Below are 20,781 nucleotides of genomic sequence, written 5' to 3'. Positions count from 1 at the left end.
TTTTTTGTATCAATGTGGGACTTATACTTGTTGTATCTATTATCTACATACACAAGTTCCCTATGCACAATTTGCTCCGTATTAAACATATGATCACCTCTTGGAGTGTGCAATGGATGTTGCATATGGAGGTATATAGCACCAGCAAATAACCTTTTTAGCAAGTTGTCGGTTTTTAGGACTGAAGAAAAAAACACACACACACACACACACACACATTATAATTGGGATTACTCCAAAATAAACAAAAGTTGGGGTTATTAAAAGTAATTTAGACAAAGTTGAAATTATTAAGATGAATTTTTCTTATTATTACTTTACTATAATTCAAATATAATCTTTTCTTATTATTGCACACCGTGTGCCTATTAGGTTGTCAATAATAATGCTATTAAATTCCTACCCAAAATCATCTCGGAATAAGTGGTGTGATCCTTATAAATAATTACTCGGTAGATTTTTTTTAGGTAGTGATTAGATGAACAAGTCTACAAACAATTAATACAAAGTGGTTAACATTTAACAGGCTAAGTAAGCCATTAACTTCATTTATTTTTTTACAACCCTGCTAATGTGAGATAAATTAAACAAAACTGCTAGCTGATAAGATGCCAAAGACTGAAAACTTATTGGCCTAATTTCATTCGGTAACATGAGTGAATGCTTCACTTGAGATGAAAGTGTTACAGCCCTATTCATTGCTAAGGTTATACGGTATACCAACATGGCGACATCCATTGGGTGGACGAGAACGAACCGTTCAAAATGAACGCATAAATATGTCGAGAACGAAGCTTTAATGCAACATCCATACATTGCTGAAGATCAGGAGTTTGGAGTGAGCTTGGAGAATATGCAACATCCATATTTTGTTGGAAAAGGGCCAACATTGATTACGGACTAGTAAACTTTGAAGGCCAAGATGCTCTGTTATCCATCTACACCTTTTTCGTTCTTTTTTAACTTATTCAAAGTTTTACTCGTGACATTTATGGATAACAGAGCATCTTGGCCGTCAGAATCCAGCCTACAAACCATACCACTTAATTGGATCTTTATCTCAATAAGCTTGATAACAGTACTTTTTACTCCCTATTACAAATGCAGGGCCTCTACTACTGCAATCCGGAGCGCTAGAGATACCAATCTTGACTCCACAGAAGTCCATCAAGGTTTTCGATGAAAGTGGAGATAAAAACCAATATCCCATTATTGGTTGACATACATATTGTAACAAGGTACCAATCTCCGAGGGATGCTGGAAGAGCAGATATGACTCATATGAGGAAGCATGCTGATGCTGTTAATCATGACAGGAGCAGAGTTAACAATAGTCTAAGTGCTATGCTTACTGCACTGGCCAAAGCACTGAATGTAAAAGTAAAGAAGAATTATCTCCACACTGAAATTGCAGCTAGGAACCAGAGATTGAGGAGCCTACTCCAGCAAGAAACCAGCTTCAGAGGAACCTGATTTAGAGGAGTAGCCAATTTCCATATTTCCACTGATTTAAATGTTTTCTCTTGTCCCCAGCCCCCTTACAGAAGTTACAGGTATTCATGAGAGAAAAGAGGCTAAGTGTTTTAAGATAATTGTTATTCTATATATCAGTAAAATGCTTCAAGCCCCAAGAAGCTACGGAGCACACAATTTATGCTTATGCAACGCTATGTACACCTCAAAATCAAACAGCTACAGATTTTGTTATTAGTATGAGTGTTTTTACACAACCATCAGCAGCAGAAGAATAGCTAACACACCGAATTTGGTGAATCCTGAAACCACAAAGGCACTCTAGGCTGCAAGCTATACTCAGCCCACTGCTCTGCTCGCCTGTTCTGCTCTATTATCGCCAGAAGACTGCTCCACTAATCTGCAATATATTGACTACATGAGAGGAGACTCTATAAAGGACTTACTACATAAGACAGCACATTGAAACGAGGTATGTTACTTAGACTCAGGTACAATGACATGATCACTTGTCCAAGTGGCAAAACTTGACAATATTATGAACATTTTCAAGATTTGGGTTCAAATTGATATGTCAAGGGTTTATACTCATATTAGAGTATTGACAATCTGGGACAACCAAGAAATTATCTTGCAGAACTTAATAATACCTATGAGATTCAAATCCGGGTCCGTCATCATAGCTTGCTGATGATATCGGGTTATGCTGAACAGAAATAATGCTACGATCTGTGACTCCGGATGAGATAGGCGATCCCTGGAAGCTTGCAGCTGAGCTAGTCCTAGATGAAATTCCTGCAACATACAAGATATCAACGATCTTTTAGCTGATTATTTAGTACACACTTCTAGTCATGGGGTCTGGCTAGCTCTATATTTCATTTGCTTAAAGATCATTGAATTCATAGTCAAACATATGAACATACAAATTAACATTTCAACAAAATTTGTAATAGCTTATAACATATTCTCAAAAAATTACGGATTATCCAATGATAGAAAAAGGATGATTTATAAGCTCCAACTTTAACAGAAAATCCTTCTGCAACTATACCAATACGGCAGTTTGATGTATACAAATCCTCCAATCCAAAAATGTATAAAATTACTAATAAGGAATGGAATTAAATCAACATCTTGAAGCCAATTCTCTGCCAAATAGCAGGGAATTGGCTTCAAGAAACTGTGATACAAGTGTAGTAGGGGACTATCAAAGAAAAAACAACAATGAAGAATGAACTTAATGTGTGGTGGATACGAAATGAGAATTACTGTATTAAAAACCAGAAATATTTATACATCTATTACAAGTGCATTGAGTACCTAGAGGAGATTAAAAGAAGTTAAAAAGCAACATGAAAAAAAATTCTAATGATATAGAAGACAATATCCACTAATTCATAAACAAAATACATGTAATAAAATTTACCTTGCAAAAGCACAACTAGGCAGAACAAAACAGTGAGCAGAGTAGCAAATAGCTGGTTTTTGGGCGACGAAACCCTTGCTTCTCTCGTTTTCTTCAATGCTTTCATTCGCTCAACCCTTGCACGTTTAAGCCTAGCAAGTTCATGAAGTTCCCTGATCAGCTTCTGATCAGCTGAATCCAATGACAAACCTCTAGGCGGTCGTGGGGGTTTCGGGGGTTTCTTAGCACTCATCGCCTTTGGTCTCTCCTTAACCACCTTCTTCTCCGGTACTTCCACATTCCTTTCATCTATAACCATTAATTTCACACTCTCCGTGTCTTCACCGCCAAAACTTGAAGGCGATAACCTCTCTTCAAACTTAATACCTCCATTACCACTACCCTCAAAATACAATGGTTTCATCTTATTGTTCTCAATTTCTTCATCCCCACTATAATCTAGGCTTCCCCCCATTTCAAGATCAGCATCAAAATACCCGTCTTTTGAAGTAACATTCTCCATCATAATAATATAATTTCCAATAACTTATCTCAACCGCAATACAACATAACTCATTTCCTTACAATTTCCTAATATTTACACACTTCCCACAAATTTTCTTCAATTAATTATATATTTTACACAAGATCCAACCCTAATTTCGGTTCCCCCAAATTAAATTTTTGACTCAAATGTTGGAAACAACCCTGCAATTCGAAGCAAACATTTAAACTTTCAAACATCCAGAAAGTTGAACAAGTATATATTATCCTAAAAATTCAAAGTGAACAATTAATAAGCACTAAATTAGCTCAAAAACCCAAGTTAAAAATCACATTCTCAATGCTATAAACAGCAGCAAAGTATCAAATTAATCTAAAAAATGGAATTAGCGTATAGATTATAAAAATACCTTTTGTGGGGAGCGAAGAAACTGCAGATCCGAAGCTGGCAGTAGCAGCAGAAAACGAGGATAATTAAAGAATTTATTAAAAAAAAAGAAAAAGAAATAACTTAGATCCTTCGTGAATCAGTGAGAAAATTAGAGAGAGAAAAAAGGGGAAAAATGTAAGAGGATAAGTTTGAATTTGAGAATGAAAACCCAGAATTTAAAAAAGTATATACTGTAAAAGAAACTGAGTCTATGTTGTGAGTCACAGCTTTAATAAAAAAAACTATTTATAATAAAAAATGATAAAAATGAGGGTCAATTTATTGAAAGTAACCCAATTAAAGAGGGAAACCCGGGATTGTCACCGACACCTTATTACAAACCCATTTTATCATCAACTACCAAAAGCTTAATTAAGACATCAGGATTGTCTTTCTATCCATTGAAATTAAGGAATTCGAATTTGGATTTAACTGTTTGGTCAATTGGGTGGCCTAATTTGATTCTATGAATGGTTCGGGTCAAGTCTAGGTCAATGGATCCGAGTTTGCTCGTTAATGGTTGTCTTGTTATGACTCGAAAATTCAACATAAATATTATTGAAAGATTGAGTTTAGAACATGTTTTTTTTGTATAGAACATGTAGTTTTGATTCTTTTGAATATGTCTAGTTAGGATTTTTTAGTTAAGTTGGCTGAAAAAACAATTAATAAGCTGATTAATTAATGTTTAGTTTTTGACAAATGCTTTTTAGCCAAATATTTTCACCATTTTGGCTTTTTTCAACTTGTAGTAAACTCAACCAAAGTAATTAAGTACTCCGTAACAATTATTTTGGTAATTAATTGTGTTTGTGCTAGAAAGCTAATTTTTAAGAGTAGCTTTAAGCTAGAGGTAGCAAAAGTTGCTCTATCATTATGGGTTAGTGACGAGTCTTTTTAAGACGTTTGGATGTTTGTATAAATAGATCAACATACACCTTACACTCCGTAAATAGATCGGATTAGTATCGATAATTTATAACCCATTAATTAAATGGCAGAAACATAAATTTGACACGATAAAACCCAACCCAACCCAACCCAAATAAAATCTCTACTATAAGCTTTGGTGGTTGCTTTTTCATAATTTAAATCATGATTTTGCCGGTACTTATTCTAGTTCATTTTGTTTATTAAGTAGTCAACATCCACAATGACAAATAACAAATTCAAAGGATCAGTTCGTTCATGCTTTTGTCCTTTACAACTACATTAAAATTAGTCACATAATAAATCATAGAAAAAAAACCAATATGCCTTTTAATTTTGTTTTTAAGAAGACTTTTAAAGTAGTATTAAATTATCTCTCCAAGAATTCACATAATCTATAAACAGTAGACTTGATTTAATACCAAGTAGGCAATTAATTAGTTTATACTTATAAAATATAACCTACCTAGCCAACTGCCAATTTCGATTAAAAACTAGAATAGGTTCGTTGGCCCATGACCGTCATCATTCATCACCACTTAGCTCAAAGTACTCCGTATAATATTGAAATTAATAGGAGTAATTATATTTTCAGTTTAGCTCGGTTTAGTAAATTAGAATAGGCCCTACGTATATACCTAATTAAATAAATAATCAAAAGTTTAAAAAGTTAATAATTCTTTTGAGAATGATTGACAATATAACTCTAACAAATAGCACATAAAGTAAGCTGCAAAGACTCAAAAAGAAAGTCGACAATTGAGTTTTGAATGACCCACAAGCAAATAATAAAGATTCACCTTGTTTGTTTGCTTTAACTTCTAATAACTATTTTTTCTTTGGCACTAGCTTCTTTGAAATTTTATTAGTTAGTGTTTTGGTGATGTTAGCCCAACTACCCAATATTATCATAATACTATCTTTGATGCAAATGTTAAGATAGATAATGTTATAAAATACAAGTAAATGGCTATCATTAATCATATTTAAGAGTTTGAACATTAATCACTAATCTGTAATCACTTATATATTACAATCATATGAAAACATTTTGTTTAGGTGAAAGTTATTCCAATAGTGGCATCATTTATCCTTATTGAGAAATGTTATGAAAAAAATATATATATATTACTTGCCATATAGCTTTACGTGCTAAAGTCAATCTCTAGCATAATCTCTACTGTATTTTACAAGTAAACTCTTAAGTAGTTTGGTATCCACATAATTACGAAGCGCATTATTGATAATTCCTTTATTTTCATGTTTCAAGTGATTGCTTGTCGTATATGTTTTTTAAAACTTGAAACACGCATGACGTACATTAGATCTAGTGGAATGTAACGGAACAAGAAAGCGGTTGATAACCAACTTTGAAAGCAAAGGGTTCAGAAAAACAGGCGTGGATGTGGTCATGTGGATTAGCAAGAAATTAGCTCCAAAATTTACTCACTAATGTTTTCTAATTATTGTAGTGCAACTTCTATAAATGTGGCCACTTTTTCTGTGGATTTGTTTAAATTTAGCATCATATGAACATAAAACTCAGGTGTTTGAGATTTAATCCCTGTATATTCTCCCGGTATTGATGGATCACATTAATGTAATGCAATGCACTTCATTGCCTGCAGCAATATTTTATTTTTTTTTCACTTCATGCTCTGAATATTGGGAATTAATTAAAGATCTTTATGTTTGACTTTTATTGTTTATGTTCACAAAAGAATACTATATTCCGTACTTTATACTAGTAAGTACTCTACTAGTAATTGCGTACTTCACTCTCACTGGAACAAAGTCTATGTTATACACATCGTACATATGGTTAGGTTAAAAAAATAATGCAATTTGTTACTATATACAGTCAGTTGTATTGAGAAATACTCGTATGTACTTAAGAAAAAATTGTATTCTTGGAACTTGGTGCACTTATATTTTACTCCGTAATAATTTAATTTTGTAAGTTTACAACTAAAATTCACAATACTTCATAAATGAGACCTAAATGAAAAAACGGAAAATTTCTGTACATGTGACAAGATATGTATCTCCCTATTTAGCAGTCCCTACACCATCTTCTGATGTCTGAAAATCATAAGTTCCTACTACTACGAGTAATATCAACCTTAATTATTGAGCATGCACGAGCACATTAAGGGTCGTGCCTCCACAGACCACCACTCATCGTATATATCTTAATCCCTCAACTAGGGCTGGCAAAAGCTGACCCGACCCGAACCCAACCCGAAATAAATGGGTTTTGATAGAGATTTTCAACCCGTTTATGTAATTGGGTCAACCCGAACCCGACCTGAAGTTAATTGGGTCAACCCGAACCCGACCTGAAGTTAAATAGGTTGAAAATCCCAACCCGAAACCAACCCGCATAAACCCGTTTATTTAATTGGGTCGGTTTCAGGTCGGGTCAACCCGAACCCAACCCGCTTAACTTAAAACCCTAATCAATATTAAAATATGGGCCAAGCCCAAATTATCTAACCCTAATTCCCTAAAGGCCTAAAGTCCTAAACGGCTAAAATTCTCTCGCCGCTCTCTCTTCTCAGTTTCTCTCTCTTCTCTCCTCTCTTTTCTCTCTCTAACTCTTGAAGATTGAAATAAAACTACTTGAACCTTGAAGATTGAAGCTTCATCTCGAACATTCTGAAGGTAATAATCCTATTTTTCGATTTTTTATGAGTTTGTTTGCTCATGAGTCATTTGTTTATGCAATTTCCTTGATTTGGTTATGCAATTTTCAGATTTCTTTGATTTTTTTATGTGATTTTTTGCTATTATGGTTTATGTATGCTTTGTTTATGTGATTTAATCATTTAATGTTGTTCGTTTGTTATTTTCTTACTCTGCAATTTCTTTCGAACATTTGATTTGTTATTTTGCGATTATTTACGATTTGTTTATGCGATTTTTTTCCCTGATTTGATTTTCTTACTCTGCAATTTCATGAGTTTGATTCTTTATGTCATGACTCATGAGTTTATACTTCTGTTTTTATTGTTTTATCTTTTATGCCATGAGTGTAATTCTTTTTTTAATTTATTCACAGATGGCTGATAGCCCTAATGCTGGTGAACCCATTGATCTTCCGGATTATGTTGTTAATTTCTTCTAAAATTAGTTGATGAAACTGTTACTGTTATTTTGGATTTTTGGACATGTATTTGTAATTTGTTGGCTGGCTACTTTATATTTTCAAGTTTTAGTTGCTGTTGTGACTCTTGTGAGTGTATGAAATGAAGTATGGACAATGCACTAATGCACCAGGATTTTCTGGAATTATGTTGTTAAGTTATGTTTGCTTGAATTATGTGTTGAACTTGAAGTCTTGAATACTTGAATCTTACAGGTTAAAGAAATTAGTCAAATTACAGGTTAAAAAAATTACAGTATAAAGAAATTATTAAATTACAGGTTTTTATTTTATTTTTTTTTAATTAAAAAAAAAATCAGGTTTAGGCGGGTCGGGTTCAGGTCGACCCGTTTATAATCAGGTCGGGTTCAGGTTGGTTTTTTTGACCTGTTTAAGTAAACAGGTCGGGTTCAGGTTGGGGGGTCCTGACCCGTTTATGTAAACAGGTCGACCTGAACCCGACCCGACCTGTTTGCCAGCCCTACCCTCAACAAACAGCAACGAGAATTAATAGAGTAGCTGAGTGGGGTGATGCTAAGAAACCAAATTGACCCAAGATTGACGTTAATTTCACAATATCATTAACTAAATTTGTATTTCAACTTGCCCATTGCATTTAATTCGTAACTCGTACGACATGCATTATTAGAATAATAATCTTGCTTGTTTGATCCTTTAATTTGTCCTATTGTGTATTGTCTTATAAAGTTGATAATCGAACGTTTTATTTGATGAGTTTCAGGTCATATACTCATTGAGAGAGACGGATATTTTTGTATTACTACGGAGTTTTTTGTATTACTACGGAGTATGTATTATTGATTGGAATGCATCAAGTTTAGTTGAACTTTAGCTTGTTTACACTATACTTTATTTGAATAAGTTTATATGGGTTCGACTCAATTAGTTTACAGCCTTTACACTATGTTTGGATAAGATCATAAGATGATATACTATTTATAATATAGGGTGTTACATGAATTTTAAGTTTGGTTGGATTCTAATTAATCAAATAGTTATATAAAGTAATCTATCTATACTAATATATTAAAAGGCGTTCCTAAAAACGTCTCTACGCCACGTAGACCCCCTCACTACGCCACGTCACTCACTCAACTCCTTATTACGCCACGTCATCCACTCAATTCCTCAATGTGCCACATCATCTGCACTACCAACAATACTTCATGTTGACTCAGCTATATTAAGAAAAAAATATATGGATGAAAAGGTTCGAAACCTTTGACCTTTTTGAAGAAATGTTATTGTTTAACCATCTAGGCAAATTGTTGATTATGCTTTAATGTTTCACACTAAATAGTATTATACCATAAAAGTATTGAATATACATACTACATACACACTAATACACTATTAAATGCTCTTAAAAATTAGCACTTGCACAACTACAAAAGTAGTATCCCGGGGCGTTGCCCGGACTACTCACTAGTTATTATATTAAAAGCACACAGCAAAAAAAAAATTGTATGTATTTCCTCAAGTAAAACAAATTATTTTATTGATATCTCTGTATTTGTTATCTTTTCGTACCCGTGTGTCAATTTGGCTAGAGAAAATCTCAATTTATATGTATGACACAAATCTCTCAGGAAAAAAGAAAAAAAAAAGGACAAGACTCTGAATTACTCACACGCCGTAGTAGACCTATCACTTCTTAACTCAATTAATGGAGTATATAACTACACACTTTTAGAGATATAAGTGATGTTAATAATCATAACTCTCTTTAAAATTTTCAACCAACTCTCCAAAACACCATTTTTCTTTTCCATCCATTCTCAAAAAGTTCAAATAATACAATCATAACCGTTACAAACTCAACAATACTTGTATAAATATTATGGCGTGGTCCAATGCTATAAACCCATGCTATATGTGGTTTGGTGGTTATTGGAAGTATCAAGAACAGGAGCAGGTGCAGCAGGGGTGAGGAGCCAATATCAAACAAAAAACAGAGGAATGAAGACCCAAATGATATGGTCTCATTTATGCATGCCCATAACGCCAGACTTTTGCCAGCCAAAGCCAAAGGTCACAACGCTCTTCATAATTTCTATTTGCTCTTCATAATAATATTCACGGAATCACCTTGTCAAAAAAAAAAAAATTATTCACAGTATACAGTATACATATTCTGCAACACTTGTAGCACAGACTAGCGTTTATCTTCTCAGAACGTTTTTCATGAATCCTACTAGTACATTTTAAAGTTCCATATCTATTTTTAGTACGAGGGAGATTTTCTTTTTTTTAGAAGAAGGATTGTACTGAATTGAAACCTCTCACAAACCTTCATCCCCAAAGAGCACCTAGTGAGGTTTAATACCATAATCTTTAAGTCACGAAGCCAAACCTTTAACATTAGACCAAGTGTTACTTGATGGGGGATCATTATAGATAAGACATGCCTACCAATTCTTTGTCAATTTCAAACTAGTTTTTGTACAAAATCCGGGGGTTGGGTATGTACAATAACAAAGACCCTATCCATCTTCACTTTAACTTTGTTATGAATTTATAGTATTATTTGGTGGAAGGTAAAATTTGTTTGATTGCATCGAGATGACAGATGACCTTCTGAAGTTTATATGTCTGAAGAAGATACAAAAATCAGTTCACAAGACATAAAATTGCTCACGCCTTTTTTATTTTTTCTTATTTTTATTTTCATTAAATTACACATTTCCTGTAACAGAACAGGTGTGGAGGTTTGCTCCACAGATATAACTGGTGTCCATTTGCTTACATAAAAAAAATCAAGGACAGAAGAAGAAACAGTTACTGTGGTAGACGAAACTAAACTTGGCTGTGCAAAGATGAAGAGGCAGCAATGGACAATCTAAAACTTAAAGATGGCAGCACCACTAGATGGCTTTGAGGCAAAAACATAGAGACCAAGGTCATTGTTACCGATCACCCCCTTGTCAATCCTCGATTGGTAGAAGTGCTCCTGATAGAGACACACAAACAAAATGGGTCAGATTATTCTTCTTATATTCGGATTGCACACTTCAAAACTCTATTAAAACCTGGAGTGGGTTGAACTTACTTTCAAATCAAGGATAAAATGTGGCACGGTACTTTCCTTTACCAAAGAAACTGTGCAGCCACCCCATCCGGCACCTGTTAACCTTGAACCAAGAGCACCTTTGTCACGAGCAACTTTCACAAGTTCTTCTAACTCAGGACAGCTATATTAAAAGTCAAGCATTCACCATCAAGAAATAAAATCTTAGTTAATCAAGAAGCACCAAAGAGAAAATGATATAATAAAGTATGTTCCAATTTCTAACTTCTGCATAAAATTCCACCCTGTCTGCAACTAGTTAGTAAAGGATCCTACATACTGCTACGCTACAGAAAGAAACTGGAGGGTGAAGGGCATTTCATTCCACTCCTCCTGCAGCTAGAAATCAAAGGACCTACATATTCCTACAGGAAAAACTGAAGGAAAAATAAACACCCAGCGCAAATCAAGTGGCAAGTAACAGCAAACAAATCCAACCGAGTAACCACCAGGGCTCCAATTTGAAGCACAATTTCTGTCAAAACATCAAAATGGCCAAGGGAATTACTCATTCCCATTGCCTTAAGCAGTCAAAGTTGCAATTCAGGCATGGGTATCTTGTTCATAAAGCACAGAACGGTGGATAGCCCCCCATGTAAGATGGACCTATATGATCAGTATTCCTTATTCCTTGCCACTCCTTTACTCAAAATCTTACTACGTAGTAGTTTTTAGGTGTCAGCAACCTCGATTTCTCAACTAGACTTAAACTGTCAGCAAACTCATACTTTCTCTTAGACCATTAAAAATTAACGTTACAGTTAATATGTTATATTAGATGTGAAGCAGGACTGCAGGAGACCAGAAGCAAGTGATAAAACATTATGCTATAGTTGGTGACAATATAGGTTTTGCTACAATTCTCCTTCATTCCTCTAAATCTCATCATTATTCAGGTCACTAACAAGCCTCGATAAATATTGCTTAAATTCGTAAATTAAAGTTAAAGCACTCTAACACTCTTCGGTCAACCTAAAACAGCCACACACATGTACTTTAGTACACAGGAAGACTTCATCAAATAATTAAATTGAACTCAAATTAGCATCACTAGTGGTTAATGCCTCTATACCTGCATTCATAGAGAACACTGCAGCTATAATGACTCTCATTCATAAGGTCACCAAGCTTCTTAAGCATATCCTCCTCACTGCAAAGACAAGTTGTAGAATATAAGTATCCAAAAGACTATTTATACACAATATGTAAAATTCTAATCTCAGCTATTACAGATAATTGTCAAATATTTGTTTCAAACTACTGGGTACAACAGCTGGGACTCTTCATGTGTTTAGACAGTAACTCACTGCATATGACAGTCTCCAGCAGAATGAAAGGATAATAGGCTCCAGCATGATATTTAAAAGATACAAGACAGGGGAATAGGATGCAAATGCTCAGCCAAAAGCTAAAATTCAACTTACCTCAAATCTGAGGACACTGTATCCTTGAAAGCATGTACCCTCTTGGCTTCAGAATACACATGAGCAGCCCTCTGGAGAAAGGCGATTTGGCGTTAGGCATAAATTGCAAAGGGAAAATGACTAATTTACTACCACAGTGGTGACTGGTGTGCAAGCATACAACACAGCAGATGGATCAAAGAATCATTAAATAATCCATCAGTGAAACACTCTAGCCTAAACATCAATGTAAGGTTTATCTAAAACCATCCTAACAGGAAAATAAATGTTCGGAGCTAAAACAGCAAAAGAGAGATTCACAATTTAGAAAATTACCATGATGACTTGAATTAAAAAAGAAGAGAATGTTCCAAGAACAACTAATGAAAAAAGCAGCAGGGACAAAAAGACAAGAAATTCTACTCTTTCATCATAATTTGGCAGCTAGAGCAGATTGCACAATACAATTCAATTGTAGTGTATATAGTGGATGAGATAAAAGTATCAAATTTCCATAATGAGAAGACACCCTTGATGAGAATTAAAACTTTTTGAAAAAAGAAAAGGAGTGTACACTAAATAATGACATTGTCAAACACCCATTCCTAGCATCTGATAACATGCAGCAACTAAAGAGTTACATCTTATATGTTTGTGAGTACATAACAACCAACTACATACAAATAGGATCTACAATAGCCAAAGATAGAATCAAACAGATGTGTGGTAACTATGACACAATCAGAATTCATGAATGCAAACATAGTGGCAAGGGTCTAAAGCAAATTAACAATCACCAGAAAGTCAAGTACTGCAAATAAGATCCATCTGTAATATTATACCTGATGCAGCTTATAGTGTTGGGCTGCCTTCAAAACATCCAAAGAAGTTGGGGAGTCACTAAAGATTGATTGCAGACTCTCACTAGTGATCTTCTCAATATCTTCAGCAGTATATGGTTCCTCTTTAAGATTCTCCTAGAAAAATAGGGAAGGTTTGCATCGTCAAACTAGTGGTAAAAAAGGATTGATTATGCCAATCAGAATTAACCAAACAGTTGGTGATTCATAGTGCAGCACAATATGAGCACTCTGTTAAATGATACCATCGTATAACGCGACACCAACTTTGTCCTACATAAAATTCTCTCTACACCCAACACATTCTAATTAAAGGTAATATAGCATAATCCATTATCGGTTCCTAAAATAACGGCAAATAACTAAACCGTGGAGGTATGCATGGGTACCTGGACAGCTAGTACAGGATCAGTGGAGCCACGAGTGCCAGCAAAGGACAGACAGAGGCCCTCGACATCAGAAAGTGTTTTGACATTGGATGCTGCCTCTTTTGGATTCATTCCAAGCATAATACCCAACACAATCTGCAGAAGTCAAACAAGCAAACTTTTAAGCAAAACTCAAATATCAACAGTATTGCATCAAACACTCATATCAACCCTAAGTTTTTACTCAAGAAGCTACTAAACACATTCTTTGATAATCTTCAGCTTAGTCGGCAGCAAAATAATCAGAAGAAAAACAATGTCACAAAATTTTGGTTTTCAATAGTCTCATCATAACTGCCTAATAGAACTTAGAACTCATGTAGAATGAATAATTTTGTAACCATCAAAATTTATATTCAGAGAGTTAAGTCAAGTTGAAAATAAACTCACTGCAGCAAGTCTGCATTCAACCACACGATTATTGTAATTTGTGGCAGCAGTGACAGCTTTCTGAGACTCTGCCAGTGAATGCGCTATTACAAATGATCCCCCAGCTGGAAGTTTTACGTCAGTTGCACGAATAGGATTGAAATCTATCAGCTCCGCGAATCCAGTCTGGGCCATGACAGAAATTGCCTAACAAAAACACGCCTAAATCAATTGATACATAGAATACCCTCAACATTGATTGATTTATTTATTTACATTCAGAATTCCAAATGTATTGACATAGAGCTACATTTTATTTTCTCAACAGAAGGTTAGGTGGGGTCTTTTCATATTATGCAGCAATATTTTTATAGAGAGCTCTTTATAGATCCAAAAACTAGCAATCAGATGCCAAACCAGGTCAAGAGCAAATTGATCTAAAGCCTTCAGTATGGAACTCTAACAGTTGAGTATCAAGAGAAGTTCAGGTATACGTCTGGAACGATACTAGAGTTGAGAAGAAAACAGAGAATGTGAACTGTAGTATAATTTAGACAGACATAATAAGATATGAAAGCAATGAGTGGGTAAGATAATAATATATGATTTCCAACATGAAGAAAAAATGAAAGTACATTCGTAAGTCTTGAGCCTACAAAATTCAAGAATTGAATATAAGAAGTATCTATTTAGCAAGAAGTGGTCCCAAAAACTTCTAAAGACAAGATAACTCCACAAAAAATAATTCAACAACATTGACAAACTGCATGTAGTTAGTGAATTTTTCAGTAAATATTCGTATAATTTCTGAACTTAATGTTTCCGGTTCAGTCTTTGATTTTACACAAAATCCTTTAAATATATAACAATATGCTGTCTAACCTGATCCATTCCACCAGACTGTGTCCCTATGTGCCGCTCACATTCACAAGTGAGTTGTGCAATTTCTTTCTGCAAAAAAAGGGAATAAAATTTGAAAAGAGAAATTATATTAGAATTTAAAATCTAGATTACAACAATATAGACAGTAAACTACATATGACTATAGAATATAAGCTGTACTGTACATTCTGTAATCCCCCGTATTTTTAAATATTTTATAAATGAAAATTTATTTTATTTATAATATTTATTTGTTATTTTTCATAATTTAATTTCAAAAGTTTCAAATTATTAATCTGGGTCGAAAATTATTTGAACAAATTATTTTATGCACCTTTATTCTACAATTTATGTCCAATCATACAAGCCTAACCCATTTGTTTACTTAATCGACCCATTATTTTTATGAGGCCCAATCTTTCTTTTCACCCTACAATAATTCTCTCCTATAAATATCCCATGAATCTCCAAAAAATTTCCCACACAAAAAGGTTAGTCTTATTTTCATCCTCCTTTGTTTCATTATTTTGCTTAATGTTAATTTAATTGTTTTGGGTTTTGATTTTAGTATAAAGATTATATTTTTAGTATCAAATTATATTTTAATGGTATAAAGATTATAAATTTCAGATTATATTTATGTTATAAATTTCATATTTTATGAATTATAAACCTAGGGTTTCAATTTATTGAAAATCATGATTTTAGGGTTTTTATGAACAATTGATTTAGGGCTTTTATAGTAATGATGTTTTGAAATTTTGGTGATTATAACTACTGATTAGTTTAACTTAATTCCAGATTATTTTGAACACATAGATTCGTGTTTTAATTTTTAGATTTCCGTTCGTTAATATTAATCCCGTTTTAATCCCGACCAGGTTCTAAACTCATCCGATTTTGACAAAAAAGTAGTGTTTTCCATGTGGAAACCACGTTTTAAGAAAGACTCACTACCTTTGGTAGTGAGCACCACCCTCTCGAGGCCAAATTCAGCCTCTAAATATGATTTTCGGGCAGTTTTTGGTTTTAACGAAGTTTTTACATACTTAAAATATTATCCTTGAGTTTGATTAATAAAATTAATTATGTTTAAAGTTAATTAAGCATAAATATATGTTTTTATTGAAGTTTCAAGTGTTGGAAATAGTTTCTAAGTACTACTTTTGATGTTTTATAAAGAGGGTTTAATCACCCATTAAAAAGAGAGATTTTAGGGGTTTTTATATAATTTTCAGATTTTTATTAGACTTTGAACTTGCTGTAATTTCATGTATAAGAGTGTATTTTAAGGTTTTTATGAAGAAAAATTTAAAGAACTATATATAAGCCTTTAATTTTAACAAAAGGGAAGGTTTTAAAGTGTTGTTTGATTTGGATTTTGAAGGTTTTAAAGTAAGTTAGTATTGCTGTAAATTTAATTGATTGGGTATTGATTGAGATGTTATTATTTGGCTTAGGAGAGGAGTTTATTGAAGGTGATTTCTAGTTAGTAAAGTGGCATACCAATTCGTTTGCTCAAGGTACGTACAAGTTACAAAACCTTGCTTTTAGGTGCATGTTTAAGGACGGATCGAGAACTTAGTATCATGTCTAGGGATGACTGGGTTAAATTGTTTGTTATACATTGTGAATTTCCTTTGACGTGCACTATTCCTTATTGTAATTATTGGTTATGTTCTAATTATGCAAGGTGCGCTTAGAGGCAAAGGTATGTGATTGGTGAAATGACTTAATTATTACTCATTCATGATTTAATGAAATAGGATGAGTAAAGGAATGGTTCATGTCTTATAAGACAAGGTTAAGAGTTTGGGGTGCCTTATGCACTCAAGGTGTTTATACACCGAGGTAGTAAAGGAATAAATAATAAATGTTGCTTGCCACTAATAAATCAAGAATTGAAATTGAAAAGTTGCTTTACTTGATTGAATTGATATTGGATTGATTGTATTGTTATGCATATGAGTCATCACCAAGTCTAAACCTGTAAATCACGTAAAGTGCAAGATGGATGAGCAATAAAACTCTGGATTGGTGCACTTCTGGAGTAATGACAATCAGGGGTTGGGGTACATGGGGTATTAGCCGTGTACTTTTCTCGAGGCCGTCTGATCTACGAGTCTCTTATTTCAAATATTTTTCAAAACTAGGAGTTAGGTGAGATCTCATACTAACTACGGTCACGGAGTCGCGCCCGTGGTCGTTGGATGTTTATTGATGTTTCCGAAAGGAGGCATGGGGTTTTTCTTTTATTGATGTTCCAAATGGAGCATGGGTTGGACAACCTTGTCTATTGCGTAATCCAATGAATAAAAATAATGATTTACCTATTATTAATTAATGGAGTCTTAGTAATATAAATAGTTGAGTCGTGTGTTGAGTCTATATTTTAATGATGCATGATGATTGATTATTAGTAGCATGTTATGGAATTCTTAATTTATTTTGCATCTTGTATGTACTCAGCTTTGCTGATTGCGTGCTTTGTGTGTCTTTCTTTGGTCATGGCCTTCGCCTTTCAATGACCCTGTGACGATCCAATTTTTACACTTGTAATATTGGGGAGCAGAATTACCACAGGTTCTTACACATGCAGCATTCATCAGGGTTGTGGGATCTTGAGTAGAGAGTTGGTTGTTTCATTTTATTTCTTTTGCAAGTTTGAATTTATTTTAATTCGATTTTATTCGACATTATTTCTTTTGGGTTTGAATTTATTTGAACACTGAATTTAATCACTTACTACTTTTATTGGGTTTTGAATAAGGGCCTTAATGGTTCCAAGTTGTATGACTTAATTTGGTTTCATTCGTTGGTTTTGAAACTTATTTATAACTGATTTAGTTTTTCCGCTGCTATTTTCTGATAAAGCCTTAACGTTTGAACACGTGGCGGTAGCACGCCAGTAATTCTCTTGAATATTGTTCAGGGTTCTCAGAGGTTTAAAGAGAGAATTATTGGGGTGTTACACATTCTGTTACAGCCTTTTGTTCCATCCGATATAAATTGTGCAACACCAGTCCAATATATATTGCTTTCTTCATGCAGAAGCAAGTTCAAGTAGCATCGAAGAATTATATATTCAAAAGTAAAGTTTTTTAAGGTCCTATCGTTAAAAGCTTTTCCCAAATCAGTGACAATTAAAAAACTAATAGCAGCGTAATAAGATAGGCCTTAAAGTGATCTCAGAGAGCTGTAAGACACAGATACAGTCTGACTTGAGAAGAGGATATAGCCCTTAAAATTTCCACTCAACAGATCATCCATATTAAAAGAAAAGCATTCAATCCTCTTGGATTTTTTTATTATTTTTTTTTTACACAGTCCTCTTGGATCATTCCAAGCAAGTTTGTTATTTCCGAAGCTTAGAACACAAATAAATAGCAAATGCAATTATTTGCTTCCAATTAATGACATGGATTGTGAAAAGCAACTGAGGTGAAAATCAGCGAGCAGTAGTTTAATTAAGTACTACAAAGAGTTATAAATACCTTAGGGAAGTTCACCCCAAAAGCAGCCATTATAGCAATTGTAGAAGAGCAAACAAAAGCGGCCGAACTTGACAATCCAGAACCTAAATGAAAAAGAAATCGCAAACACAACTCAAAATGAGAACTGCCATAATCAGATCATTACAAAAAAAAATTGTTCTTTCCTATGCTAATCAGAACCATTGTGACAGGTTGAGTGAAAAGAAAGAAAGAAAATATACCAGTTGGCACTGTTCCATCTACAATGATATCCAGGCCTACAGGTTCACCAACATTTACACCTTTTGATTTGGCATATTCATGGTAGCCTTTATATCTGCATATCATATATAAAATATTACGGAAAACTCTTATAAAAAAAAAAAAATTATAGCATTGTATACTTTGGAAGACTAAAAAGCCGTTCTGAGCTGATTGATTGATTAAAAAATAAAATCAAAATGCATCAGCAGTTACAATATAATCTAAAAATCTACGAATCTTACCCACAGATGAAATAATGACCCCATTTGAGATTCTTCAAGTCAAGTTCCTGCTTAACATAATAGATTAAAATTAATTATAACATCTGCCACTTATACCAAGAGCAAGTGTTAATATATTCTGAATTTCTGGTCATAGCTTTTTACTATAGAAAAACAAGTTATAAGAGAAACAGAATCAAACAAACATCTCACAGCTTAATAATGTGTCCTTAAATAACATCAGTATGCACAATTACTAACTCATGTAGACGATGTAGTCATGTGTCCATAATATTCCTTCTGTTCGGGAATAAAAGACACATTGTCCCAACCCCTTATTATTATTGCAGAATTACCATGAATTCACCCAAGTAACCTATCAATAATTAATCTCATAATTTATCCCTTTTTTCCAATAACAGACAAAGGCAGTACTCGTATACCCTCATGCTATTGATTCCGCCATGAATACTACCACAAAAACACAATGCTAATTTATCATGAGAGCATAGATCACAACCCAACTTTTAAAAACACTCTAAGAAGTGAAACCCAATTCTTCCTATTCCACTCTTATTTCAACCTAATCAAACCCAACTCTCTTCAATTACATTTGAGAGAAGTGAAGCGAGCTTAGCGCATAATCCAGAACCAAAACTTTTCAGCTTCCACATAAAATAAAAACACAATTCTCATACTCTATATAATCAGCAAAATCGACGAAATACGAGAGATGATTAAAATAAACCTGATTGGGATCAGCAGGATAAGTACACATTGAATATTTATTATCATTAACATTCGCAATTCGAAGCACTTTCTCTTCATCTTCGCCTCTCCTTCGGATCGCAACAATTGTATCTTGTCTAATCGCCATCGGTAACACCGAATATCCTTCATAATCTATATGCTCTCCAATCAAATTAACTCTCCCTAATCCAAAAAAAATAAATCAGATCATCAAAATTAATTAGCATAAATTGAGGAGAGAGAAATATGAAATCAAAAAACCTGGAGATCGCGCGAAGATTTCAGGAGGATGAGAGAAGAATTGTTGGAATTTTGATTTGATTTTGTCGAAACGAAGTCTTGCTTCTTCGAGAAGCGAGCCATCGCCATAGACGGGTTCTAGAGAGGTGTAGATTGGTACTGGTTGATCTTCGTGTTTCGCCATTGTTTTTGAATTGATTGATGATTAATCTGGGGGAGAAATACAGGAGGATGATTAATCTGCTAAATAAGTCACATAAAATTAAGTCCAATTTTAAAAACCCACACATATCGGTACTGGCTGACTCAGCTAATAATTTTATCCACTTCATATTACTCGCATATATCAATTTATCCAATATTTATTATAGCTTATACTGTAACAAAGAATTTAATTCTATCTAAACTTTTCAAATTCTATACAAAATCAAATCATCTTAAATTAATCTTAAGTCTAATAAATAAAATTTTCATCAAATTATCTTATCAATTTTTTTAAAAACAAAATAATAACAATACGATTATCAATAAGAAAACTTTACGGTGTATCATTTATATATGTTTTGATATTTGATTATGCCCTATTGAATTTGAATTGAGTAAATGAATACATCTTCCACAATTCACATGACTACGTTATCCAAAATAGTGAATGGGTCATCCACTTAACATAAAAGTTCACCTCCCGAGCTCTCCCCCTTGCCAATAAATACGGGAGTCTTATAACTTTATTTTTAAGTTTTTTCACCAATAAGATTCACTTGCTAGGGCTGCTACTATGCAAGAACTAGTCTCTCGTTGAGGGGGTTGAGGTGTACATCTAAAAATACTTTAATGCCATTCTTGCTTTAAAAGTTAAAACCTTCAAAGTTTGCATTATAATCTAATCATGTCATAGAAACAAGAGGCAGCC

The 20,781-nt window shown here is 33.7% G+C and overlaps 2 protein-coding genes and 1 long non-coding RNA gene across 4 annotated transcripts; 1 reads left to right on the top strand and 2 right to left on the bottom strand.

Annotated features, from left to right (window-relative positions):
• Positions 1–512: 512 nt before the first annotated feature.
• LOC145609059 (uncharacterized) lies at positions 513–4,072 on the bottom strand. The gene is made up of 4 exons (XM_081664632.1): positions 3,796–4,072; positions 2,903–3,589; positions 2,124–2,268; positions 513–1,873 (listed from the first exon to the last, which is right to left on the bottom strand). Exons 2-4 carry the CDS (start codon positions 3,405–3,407, stop codon positions 1,813–1,815), a joined length of 711 nt encoding a protein of 236 aa, XP_081520758.1. The 5' UTR covers positions 3,408–3,589; positions 3,796–4,072; the 3' UTR covers positions 513–1,812.
• A 3,198-nt stretch (positions 4,073–7,270) lies between these two features.
• On the top strand, positions 7,271–8,048 carry LOC145609756 (uncharacterized). The gene is made up of 2 exons (XR_014106061.1): positions 7,271–7,409; positions 7,807–8,048. It is a non-coding gene; the product is annotated as an uncharacterized LOC145609756 (long non-coding RNA).
• A 2,426-nt stretch (positions 8,049–10,474) lies between these two features.
• On the bottom strand, positions 10,475–20,124 carry LOC145606752 (galactokinase-like). Of its 2 annotated transcripts, none has more exons than XM_081662576.1 (13): positions 19,890–20,124; positions 19,627–19,811; positions 18,900–18,949; positions 18,636–18,730; positions 18,415–18,497; positions 14,921–14,989; positions 14,060–14,245; positions 13,631–13,765; positions 13,224–13,358; positions 12,403–12,473; positions 12,051–12,128; positions 10,961–11,102; positions 10,475–10,861 (listed from the first exon to the last, which is right to left on the bottom strand). In XM_081662576.1, the coding sequence occupies exons 1-13, from the start codon at positions 20,050–20,052 to the stop codon at positions 10,751–10,753; spliced, it is 1,503 nt and encodes a 500-aa protein (XP_081518702.1). In that variant the 5' UTR covers positions 20,053–20,124; the 3' UTR covers positions 10,475–10,750. The 2 variants fall into 2 exon arrangements, with proteins under 2 accessions (XP_081518702.1, XP_081518703.1); XM_081662577.1 differs by having other exon boundaries at positions 18,900–18,946; positions 19,890–20,123.
• Between the last annotated feature and the right edge of the window lie 657 nt (positions 20,125–20,781).

This window comes from Chenopodium album, chromosome 23 (assembly GCF_948465745.1).
Source record: "Chenopodium album chromosome 23, dcCheAlbu1.1, whole genome shotgun sequence".
Lineage (NCBI taxonomy): Eukaryota > Viridiplantae > Streptophyta > Magnoliopsida > Caryophyllales > Amaranthaceae > Chenopodium > Chenopodium album.
This window is presented reverse-complemented; position numbering and strand designations above follow the sequence as displayed.

Coding starts and splice junctions, on each gene's coding strand:
- LOC145606752 (XM_081662576.1), bottom strand. CDS start 20,052: ATGGCGAAACACGAAGATCAACCAGTACCAATCTACACCTCTCTAGAA. Junction 18,950..19,626: donor ATCCTGCTGATCCCAATCAG/GTTTATTTTAAT, acceptor TATTATGTTAAG/CAGGAACTTGACTTGAAGAA. Junction 11,103..12,050: donor AGTGTTCTCTATGAATGCAG/GTATAGAGGCAT, acceptor CTTTTAATATAG/CTGTCCTGAGTTAGAAGAAC.
- LOC145609059 (XM_081664632.1), bottom strand. CDS start 3,407: ATGATGGAGAATGTTACTTCAAAAGACGGGTATTTTGATGCTGATCTT. Junction 2,269..2,902: donor CCTAGTTGTGCTTTTGCAAG/GTAAATTTTATT, acceptor TGTATGTTGCAG/GAATTTCATCTAGGACTAGC. Junction 1,874..2,123: donor CCCGGATTTGAATCTCATAG/GTATTATTAAGT, acceptor AATATATTGCAG/ATTAGTGGAGCAGTCTTCTG.